The following is a 10,786-nucleotide window of genomic DNA, read 5'->3' on the forward strand; positions in this document are numbered from 1 at the left end:
GGCTTCAGTAGTCTCTCACGTCCCTACTTGCCGCCCGCCTGGGTTGGGCCGGGTTGGGTTTTAGTTCGCTGCTCGCCCCCCACACACTAGCAACGCTTTCCAACCGAGCTGGAGCACCGAGGGAGTCGAGTTTATCTTTCTCAGGGCCTGGATCCTCACCGCTAGCGGCAACAGCAGCTAATTTACAGCAAGGGAGTCGAGTTTATCTTTCTCAGGGTTTTCATCCCCTCCAGCTAGCACCAACGGCGACATCCCACATCGAAAAAACCAGACCATTCCCTGCAAAAACAAGACCACTGCCTCGGCATACCTGACGACAAACTCAATAAAGCAAAAAAGAAACAATAAGAAAACTATTTTTAATGGGGTAAATTAAAGTCAGCTGTCGCAACAAAATGCACAAGAACCCAAGACAAACTGACAATTGTTGCCTTTGTATTTGGGACACCAACAGCAAAACAGCCAAACCTATAACAAAAGTATTATTACTAGCCTATACCAAGTCATTGGAAATGCAACTTAGGCTATCCTTGCAATCCTTTACCAGATGTTACTCATTAGTCAACAACACATTTGTTATTAATCTATAACCTATGTCAGTGTCCTATGGACAATTGCTTCCCTCTTGAGTAATCGGACTACAGGGCAGGAAACTGCAGACGGCCAGATGTCCAAAACATGCATCTGGCATCACGCGGCCGCTCTGCTCTGCGCTGCCTGGTGTGTATACGCTCTGTCTCAGTGCTACGGCTTAATTAAGAAACAGAGAGCAGCTTGGGGTATCTGAGAAGAGGTATTTTAGAACAGCCTGCCTGGCAGAAAGAACATCCCGTGCTGCTGTTTTGAAATTTGCATGAGCACTGTGTCCTGCAATCCATCTACATAGCAGGGCAGGCAGCCTTTATTTGTGTGTGTGGTCTGGTGGACTGCCGCTTGCACACACAGTCAAAGCACATCATGCAGCTGGGAAATTAACCAGAATTCAAAAACCAGACAACTCTCAGCTATTGTGTAGTCTGTGGTACCAGAGAATGTGATGTTTGCCTCTTTCATATCACTAATCTTTTGTGTCTATGAGCAGTTTACCTCTTCCCTGGAATGCATGGCCACTGATAAATGACTGTGTACTTTCATTAGCAGGCGACTGCAGACAATCAAAAGAGGCCACACTTATAATCAAAGAATTTGTCAATAGCAAAACTGACACATATGCATCCCACTTACAGATAGAGTAAATCTACAAATTACACATTATCAACAGTGTGGTGTTTTAGGCAAAACCGTACACACGGTAAAGGTTATGTTCAAAGAAACAAATTGTTTCATACCCACAAAGCATGAACAGCCATCTTGTGTGTACAAAACAACTAACCAGTTGTTCCCCGACAGGCAAATATGTAGTTCATGCATGGCTCTATGATTCTGGGTGAAGTACACTAGCAACATCCATTAGCCTACTGATGAGCGGTCCCGATTCCCTGCTGAGCAGACTTATTCAGTGTTCCACTTTAGACGCTGTACTCTTTTATAAAAGACACTGCTGTGCATGTGACAGAGCACCACTGGTAATAGAAAATCAGACATCATCTTTACACAACAGCGGACGAGAAGTGTAGTGTAGATCTTCATTTTCTGTATCAGAGTTCAGAGCATATTTTGTGCACTCGACCTGTGCCACCAATGAGCCGGTTTGTTATGAATTTGACAGCTAAAATTAAAAAAAAAGACTAGAGCAAAATTATGTTTGACTCAATTATCGAGTCCTGTGCAATACCAAGAGAGGACACATCGCCTCTTAAGCTGAATTGATTAATAGAAACCAATTAAACGGACCGTCCGACAGATTCAGGGGCGTAAATCAAGAGCACTCCAATGGACGTGAGGTGGTTTCGAACTCGCAGACCGAGAACATTCCACGGCAGTCCATCCACGACGACATCACCCTCGCGCATGGGTGGAGACGAAATAGTTCGCTCAATATTGACATTGTCTTTATTTTTTCGCTTTGTTTACAAATAAACAGGTAGTTTCTACGACCACAGATACACTCTATCAACATTGTCGGCGGTATCCTGACAGATAATAAATTAGCGGAGAATAACAAGTTTATGTGATAGTAGCCCATGCATGGTTAAGACCAGCCAAAGTTAGCCTTCTCCTCATGAAAACTCACGTTACACGTTACAAAACAAATTTTGCCAAACGCAGTTGATGATTTATGAAAATCTTAAAGGACAGTTCAATTTACACGACCAGATTTTTTTTTACAATTTGTATTTGGCATCTTAGGGTTACTTACCATGGTTTCACCACATAGTCACTGGTCATGAACGTTATAGGGCTTACATATGCTAACACCAGTCGCGTATCGATAGCTAATAGCAAACGTTCGAATAATTGGTAACGGTAGAAGAGCGCATCTTCCTGCATCGATATTTTGGAGAGCAAACTGTTTACAGTTTCCCCTGACAATGAAACGAAACAAGGCAGCTGAGATTGCATCAAAATCGAAAATGCACATTAGCAAGCTGGCTAGGACAGTGACAAGCCTCAGTGCCAATAAATTCCAATCGTAGCAAGACATAGCCTAGTTCACCAGTTTCCTGACGATAGTGATGGTGGTGGTTTACGTTAGCAATCAAGATGGCAATTACAGTATTATGTTAACGTTGAACGCTAGCTAAAACAAGCTTGCTGCTAAGCGAGCGTCACAAACATTTAACATAGGCGAGGTTTCCTGCTACAGTGTGGAGATAAAAATGTAACGGTGTAACATGTAGATATTATTTAAGCTTAATACCAATACCAAAATAGGTTAAAACTAGCAAGCGCATCAAGCGAGGCTAGCTGTTTAACATCAACAAGCTGCAAAGCTACGGCGGCTGTGCAAAACTAGCCTGCCAACGTTAACAGTAGAGCATCAGGCTAATCAAATGAGCCAGACAGGCAGTGCACCTACCAGGTCGAACCCAACAGGAATCCGAAGCAAGAAACTAGTAGTGTAGCTTCTTTCTTGTTTAAATCCTGCTGGACGATTTGTTTTAGAGTAAACGATTAGAAATAGCTGGAGAATTCGTGAAACATATCATCTTGCTTGTATCAATTGGTTCGTTGTTTGATCAGATTAAGAGACCGTTTGAGAGCTCATCGCAAGAACGTATCACACCCACAGAGAAAAAGAGCTGCCAAATTCTGTCCCCGCCTCTCTCCGAGAAACTGTATGCGAGATGGACGGAGAGCGAATAGCTGACAGAAACTTAACTACACTGCCCCCTATTGATCTGAGAACAGAAATGCAAAGATTATAAATGCACAGACATTTCACTGTATCAACACAAAAACACAACCAGTTCGCTGTCATGGATGGTGCACTTCGGGCTGATAATCTACATTGTGATGGTAACAGTTGACGAAACACAAATGTTACGAAAAAAACAAATCATTAGTTGTTTCACGTTTGCATCCGAGTCGTAACCAGAGCCGTACAGCTCTGGCGTATATTTACTGCACTGTCTACATGGATATACCGCCATCTATCGACTACAACGATTCCCTAATACGGAAATAGATTAGAATGTAAATTGTAAATGTAGCTTAAATCAGGTTTAGAAGTCTGGCTGTGGTGGAGATGGACATCCATCACATCAAACGGTTATGCAGCCTAATGACAAGTGTGCCAAGTCGGGAGTAGATAAAGAGAAATGCATAGGCTCATGGTCAAAGAGAAAATTGTTTCTGCATCTGCATCTCTTTACCTCTGCATAGGTCTATTGAACCGCCAGAACCAAACACGTGGTCTCATAAGGCTGTTTTGTGTAGGATTTTTTCCATCTCTATTCATATTTTCCCTTGGGGATCAATAAAGTATCTATCTATCTATCTAGTAGGCCTAATTAGCCAACCCATCATGTAGCCTACTGTAGGCCTACTCTGCAATATACCAACCTAAAGAGTAGCCTATTCTCTATTGTAGTATGGGTTAGATCTGAATATATCATAAGCTCTGGAAAAATACTGCACTTTTTTCTGATGTCATCCTACACTTCCTGAATGACATTCGAATGAGTTGACCGGCATATTCAAATTCGCAGAGGTCTCTTAATTTTGAATGATCACCAACTCATTCGAATGTCACTCAACAACCGTAGGATGACATCAGAAAAATGTGCGCTGGTCTCATAATTTTTTCCAGAGCTGCAAATCTGAATAATATGTTTACATTATAGCACACTACTTGAAAATGTGTCAACTTTGTATAGGGGCCCTGAAACTAACTTATATTTGAAAATGTGCTGACCTTGCAGAGGCCCTGAAACTAGCTCATATTTATAATATGGACAAAGCATAGTTGGCAGATTTGAGATTCTTTTGTGAAGAAAAGTGACGAGTTTACAGATAGAAAGGCAGACTCACTTGAGAAAACTCATGCACACACAAGAGCTACGGCTACAAACCTGCATGTATGCCCCCCCTCCCCTCCCCCCAAACACACACACACACACACACGGCACTGTGTTGTTTCAAATCATTTTATTGCTGTGCTTGTTCACTGATTACACTCCTTGGAATGCAACTGAAAGCTGTGTTTGCTGGGTCAGTCCGTACACAGAAACTCATACATTTCTGTTATTGAACATTTAAATAGTAAAAACAACAATAACTCAAAAAGAAGAAATTATACATTACACTAAGAGGTCTTATACGAGTTGTGTTCATTATCACAGACTAAGAGGTCTATACAAGTTTTTGTATTCATTTACACATATATAAGATATACAAGAAGAAATGACAGAGGTGTACACATTCCATTAAGTGGAACATATAACTGCCAGTATACCAAATGCCTTAAAAACAAACAGCTCAAAAACAGGAGACCCTCATAGAGGAGGCCCTGTTTGGTAGTCCACCATGTTGTGGACACCGAGTGGTCTTTACGGAGGAGAATGCTCACTGGTCAATTGTAAACACATTTTCAGAAGTGAAGGCCTCGGAAGGAGTTTGTGCTGACATTTGAGCTTTTCTGGACTCCCCTTGGAATGATGTTTTTCGTTTTTTATGAGAAGTTTACCCTTCTATTTTCCCCTATGTATTAAAATAGAGTGTTCTGTTTACTGTGCTATAGAATGCTATTACACATTGCCTTTTTCCTAATACATTAAGCCAGTGGTGCAAGAGAACATACTGCATGTAGGGCTACGATAGGTACTAAGATCCATGCTGATTAGAAATCTAAAAGTTCCTTTTATACTGCTGATGAGGCCTTGTAACCAGCTACAGCATGGTGAACTTGTGAAACGGAACACATCACAAAATAGCAAAACACTTTTACAACTGCTTTTTTTGCATGGCACACAGAATAATGTCATGTCAATGAATATCTATTTACACACAAGAAGAACACATTTGTATTGATAGCTGTTTCTTAATTCTATAGCCCTCTACTGATTATAAATGCACCCACCTGTCAACTTTATTAAGGATATGTATTGGTTGGCCTGGCCATGAAGTGAAATCAGAAAATGAAGCTGAATAGTTAAAATAATGATCCCCTAGTCCAATTTCGAACTATGTTCTTGATACTTTGGGCTAGTACCCTAGCACACAGTAATATGCTCCCCAAATGTTTATGAATTGTGGGACCCTTTAAATGCTACGAGATGTACTGTTACAGCCCAAGAAAAGAGATGTGATCCAAAGGGGCTAACCATCTCCTACACCAATCACACACTACAGAGCAGACTTAGGGTCTTCCCATGTTTAGCTTGACAAAGCAGCGATTCACACACCAACCTCATACACACTTACACACAGGAGATAGGTGGCTGTAGTAGCCTCGAGCCCGAGGAGGGAGGTGAATGTGGAGAAATTCAGCTGAATTTACACTGCATGGGAGGCACCCTGCCGTGGTGGCCGCCAAAGGAAAGAAAATAAACTGGATTGGTCACTCTTGCCCACTGGGACTGCAGCGGTTGCTTGCAGAGATGTTTTGTGTGTCACCTGGAACAAACTAGACCACTGCTAGTCCCCAGTCCCTCTGCCACTGAACAACGGGTCGCTGGACATCTCAGGCCTCATACACCCTGAGGAGCATACACAATGTAAGAGCATTGTGAGTGGACCAGCACACACAAAGGCATTGCCATTTGTGTGACATGCAAAGGAGTTGCATGTCACACAAAGCTGAATGAATGTATTATCAATGAATGGACAAGCAGAAAGGCAACAGATGATCATAAACATAAAACGAATGCTGAGAAAAACAGAAAACTGAACGATTTAACACAAACACAAATGTAAAGAAGGCAATAACATAAACACAGGAAAATAAGTGAATCTGATATATGAGATCTTCAACTGAACATAGGCTGTTAAATGTATTTTTCTGATTGATTTCATGTTTCATAACCAAACACAGTTTGCAGTAGTAATTTGCAGCCAGGGGGTGGCACTGTTTTCCATCTGGAGAGCCCTGCACTGGCTTGGCATGGGGGGTGCATTAAGAAAGTGCCAGAATTTTCTACAGGCAATATGTTAGTTGGCGGGCCTTACCTGTGCTTGTCCTTCCAGATCTTGAACCACTTAACCAGATTTTTGGTACTCTGGAGCCTGGGGTGCAGGCAGTACTCTTGGCCTTTGAAGCGGGACACATTCTCCATGGTCACACTGGGGAACAGACAGGAGCAGCAAGCATTAGGGGCAATTACATAACCATGTTTACCATAAGGAAAAATACATTCACCACAACAATGATACTTTTTGTGTAACATTGCCACATGGGAAAGATAGGGCTAGATTGTTTGGGGCAAATCAATGCAAATGTCTATTTCATTCAAATACTTAAAACACTTAGGTCACTCATTTGAATTGCAATTTACGGCACCTAATCAAACATTTAGGTATTATTATCTATTTATTTAAAACATAAAGATACCCAACCTAACAAGATATTGTTACAACTGGTGTTCAAACATTGTTGACACTAGAGATACATCAGTATCATGGACAAAATGGACATTTACTTGAAAGGGTCCATTGCCATTAAGCGGCCAGTGATTTTGTTTTTCTTTGAGAGTCTGTGACACCACTCTGGCAACTACAGCGAGCAGGTCTGAGCAGTGGGTGCCAGAGGGCTCCCAGTAAAATGCCCCTCAGCATACATAACAGTAAAGTTAAGGTTCACTAATCCATCAACATCACAACACAGATCAACAGCATCATCATCTTGGTCATTGACATCCCTAAATACCTGCTGTATTTCACTGAGGACCACAGAGATGTTTGCCTTTTTACAGGGACATTTATTGACCATACTCCATATCCAAAGTGTGTTGGAACACAATCCAGACAATGAATTCATCAGTCTGTGTGCTCCTAAGGGAATATCCCATAGCTTTGGCGCCGTTTGCACCTTGCTCTACCATTTGACCAGGAAATGTACGTGTTCCATGCAGTCCCTCTCGGAGTGGTCCAAGTTTGCCGTGGCCGTTTCCTATTCCCCCCGTGACTCTGGGTCTCTTGGGCATTCACCTGAGGGCCTGTCCACACAGACAGAGGCCTTTTTGTTGACGCTGGGGCTCGGGGTGTTTGGAGGGAGCAGCTCTCTCTCTCCCTGCATGCTAAACTGCCCCCGGCTATACGGCCGCTGCCAACTTCAGCGGGCACAGGGGCCGCAGAGCTTTCCGGCGCATGCTGAGTCGTATTTTTCACTGAGACCCGCCGAGCTGGTGAAACAGAGGCGACAGGGCCGCCCTGGTGTTGGCTTGGGCTATAAATTAATTCCAGCTCTGAGAAGGACATGTGTCCGGCTTGCGACGGGCATGTGAGTGGTTTGTAGGTCAGACCCCTGACAGGAGCTCACATGACTCTCCACAAAATCATGAGCCTTGTTTGATTATGAGCCCTGTGTATAGCTATGTTTTGCAGAATAATATAAGATTAACATAAAACATTTATCATGCTTGAAAAGAGATCAAAGAGCTTGTCTGTTTGCAAAGTTATAAAACAAGTTAATATAAAAGAATCTTGGTTAAAATGTAGCCAGGTCTGCCTAATGGTTGTTGGCAACTGTTGTTTTGTATCACCTTTTAAACATGTCTATGCCATACCGCTGAAGACCACCAGGGGCCAACAGTGTACACACTGTGAGTTCGGAGCTTGAGGGATAGCCCTCCTCATAAATAATAACACAGTGTGAGAGAGACAAACAGTTTGGCTGCCACTGATGGCGTACAGTGAAGAAGTTGGCACTGGTGAGAAACATGCTAGTTCCACGATCTTCCTTCATCTAGTGGAATTCTTAAATGCCAAGTTCTGTCAATAAATGGCATAGAAAACGGACAGAAGTGATCATGCCCTCTGTGCCAAGTCACTAAACATTTACCAGATGCAGACACTTCTGCTGAGAGTCTCTGGCAGTTTAGCACCCTGTACTACATGGATTTCACAGATAAACCCTCAGCCAGATGTTTCCATCTCTAATGACAAATTCACCGGAACCTCCTCATCAGTGGCACACAAGTATCTGATTATTCATTAGCTCCATTTCTCTCGGACTGAAAGCCTTTTCAGCCACATTCACCGGCTTCCTATGGGATAATTATCACAGCCAGCTGTAGATCAATTGAGACATTAATGAAACAAAAGCCAAAACAAAAGGGACAAGCAGCCAAATGAACTCCAGGATGTATGAGAGGAGTAGGCCTATACTCACAATATCATCTTCTCCTGGCAGAAGGGGTGTTTTGGTTTGATCTCCAGCTTCTGAACGTCCTTGTAGCGGATCTTAGGGCCTTTTCTTGTGCACCTGCATTTGTATGCTGAAATGGAGATGAAAGCATGTCAGCACATTTCTATAAGAAATGGAATGAGTGCCACAGGCCGATAACAGAGCTGGGCATTAATTACACTCTTGACAAAGTAAATTGGTTTTGTTCACACTATTCAGTAAAGCAGCCTACCTGCCTTGTTTCGGTTTCTGCTTTCTACCCATTGTATTTAGTTTAGGCTTTTAGTTTAGTTTTTGCTCATCTTATAATGGAATCTGCAGCTGTGATGACCGAAATGATTTATGTCTATGTTTTATTTTATTTTTTCCTTCTTTTATACGGTTTAAAAATAAATAATAATAAAAAAAACTGCTGCTCACAAAAAAAAAAAAAACTTGCCAATTTTACCAAACTGGCCAATACTTTGGGGAGCAGTTTCACGAGGTTGTGTGCAATGTGTATGTGAATGCTTGCAGGTGGGCATGTGTTGCCTCATCTAAAGGGGAACTTGACCTACATCCATAACCTCATCGGTCTTCCCTAAATCTCTGAGCATAACACCTCACACACATGGATTCACAGGCTACACCACAGTAAAGAAAGGGAGAGAAGAGAGAAGGGGAAAAAGCATACTGTATGTGTTCAGCTCTGCTATAGGGGAAAAAACATAGCCTGGGACTGGAATCTACTTGAGCGATTTTATCTTGGATGTAGGATGCAACCGTGACACATTTCAAAATGGCATGCGCCATTAGTAACAAAATTTGCTCTCCTATTAGCGATTAGGTTACGTGACAAGTTACACAATTAAATCTCACCCGACCCGTTTCAGCAGCCGCAATTGCTTTCATGCAACCCACTTCATCCATCCACCGAGATAAACAACTTTGGCAATACTAAGTATTCTGGTCTTTTTCTTCAGTTTTGCAATTAAATTCGTTAACAACATGCGTTGATTGCTGCCCTAGACGTAGTTCATCTTAATCAAACCATGGCTTTTTTTTTTTTACCTTCTGTGTTGAGTGAGTAGATTGCTATGACCAACAAAAGTAGCGCGGCCGTGCAGCGACTCATCCTCGCGCTCCTTTCAAGTGTTGTTTTCTGATGTCTATCGGTTCTCCCTTTCGCTTCTGAACTGGTCTGAAGTGGCTATATCCTCAATAAAAACGTTTTGGCGACGCCTCTCTTTCTCTTTTCTCCCTCGCTCTCAGCAGAAGGCTTTGTGCAGTGAAGTGCGCTCGGTGAGAACGGCAGGTTCCGTGTGCCGTTTGCAATCTGATGAATCCTTTGAGTAGGCAGCGGCTTTTATAAGAAGTCGCCTCATTACTATGCACGACGAATGCAGCACGTCCACCCTCCACCGGCAAAAGAGGGGGAAGAAAGAAGTGGACATTCGACACACACAAACGACTCCAAGGAAAACAGTTTGTGTAAGGCGATACTGAGATTTGAAGTGTTTATTTTAACTTATCTGATGTCACTTAATTAAGCCTCATAAATGTGTTTTCCCCTTTTGAGGATTGCTATTAAGTTGCCATTTGGAAGGATGAAATGCAAGATAATTTAATGAATTCAATAATTTAATGAATTCAATAATTTAATGTAGATTTTCAAGATATCTGGAACATCTGGGACTTTTTAAAGAGAATAAAAAAGACAATAAAATACCAGCTTTGAAGTCTGACTTAGTTAAGACCACCTCTAAAGCTGACTTAGGCCTGTGTCTGATTATCTCACTAAATTTTGCTCAGTAATACAAGAAAATGCACAATCATGCCTTACATCCATCATAAGAGCAGAGCTGCAGTGTATAAACGGCTGCAACTTATATTACATAACTCCACCGACTCATCAGGGTGGATTAGTTCATATTGTTTGATGTACTCACTCACTACTCATTCAACTCATCCATGGAAATGGCTTTCATTCATTGTCCTAATTATTGATATAATAAAGGCCTCTCTTGTTATGGTTTAGTCACTTGTCAGGCACCCATATCGTGTGTGTCATACCTCTGGCGT

General features: G+C 42.1%; 2 protein-coding genes across 7 annotated transcripts in view; both read right to left on the reverse strand.

The window, feature by feature from the left end:
- Positions 1-3,188, reverse strand: part of fam13b (family with sequence similarity 13 member B) — a 56,865-nt gene extending 53,677 nt beyond the window's left edge. For 2 of the 5 annotated variants that reach the window (XM_042062420.1, XM_042062419.1), the window contains exon 1: positions 2,960-3,187. The gene's annotated coding sequence lies outside the window, so the exon portion shown is untranslated. Of the gene's footprint in view, positions 1-2,959 lie in introns of all 5 variants that reach the window. The other 3 variants (XM_042062422.1, XM_042062421.1, XR_006022518.1) reach the window with 2 other exon arrangements.
- A 1,327-nt stretch (positions 3,189-4,515) lies between these two features.
- Positions 4,516-10,054, reverse strand: cxcl14 (chemokine (C-X-C motif) ligand 14). 2 transcript variants are annotated; one of them, XR_006022431.1, is made up of 5 exons: positions 9,776-10,054; positions 8,711-8,816; positions 6,550-6,663; positions 5,998-6,080; positions 4,516-5,910 (listed from the first exon to the last, which is right to left on the reverse strand). XR_006022431.1 is itself a non-coding variant. In XM_042062127.1 (4 exons), the coding sequence occupies exons 1-4, from the start codon at positions 9,837-9,839 to the stop codon at positions 6,065-6,067; spliced, it is 300 nt and encodes a 99-aa protein (XP_041918061.1). In that variant the 5' UTR covers positions 9,840-10,054; the 3' UTR covers positions 4,516-6,064. The 2 variants fall into 2 exon arrangements, 1 of the variants encoding a protein (XP_041918061.1); XM_042062127.1 differs by having other exon boundaries at positions 4,516-6,080.
- Positions 10,055-10,786: the final 732 nt, after the last annotated feature.

The sequence above is a fragment of the Alosa sapidissima genome, chromosome 14 (assembly GCF_018492685.1).
Source record: "Alosa sapidissima isolate fAloSap1 chromosome 14, fAloSap1.pri, whole genome shotgun sequence".
Lineage (NCBI taxonomy): Eukaryota > Metazoa > Chordata > Actinopteri > Clupeiformes > Clupeidae > Alosa > Alosa sapidissima.

Excerpts from the sequence above, each read along its gene's own strand:
- cxcl14 (XM_042062127.1), bottom strand. The coding sequence starts at position 9,839 with ATGAGTCGCTGCACGGCCGCGCTACTTTTGTTGGTCATAGCAATCTAC. Across the intron at positions 8,817-9,775 it reads CTACTCACTCAACACAGAAG|CATACAAATGCAGGTGCACA; the intron begins GTAAAAAAAAAA and ends TCTCCATTTCAG. Across the intron at positions 6,664-8,710 it reads TGCCAGGAGAAGATGATATT|TGTGACCATGGAGAATGTGT; the intron begins GTGAGTATAGGC and ends TCTGTTCCCCAG.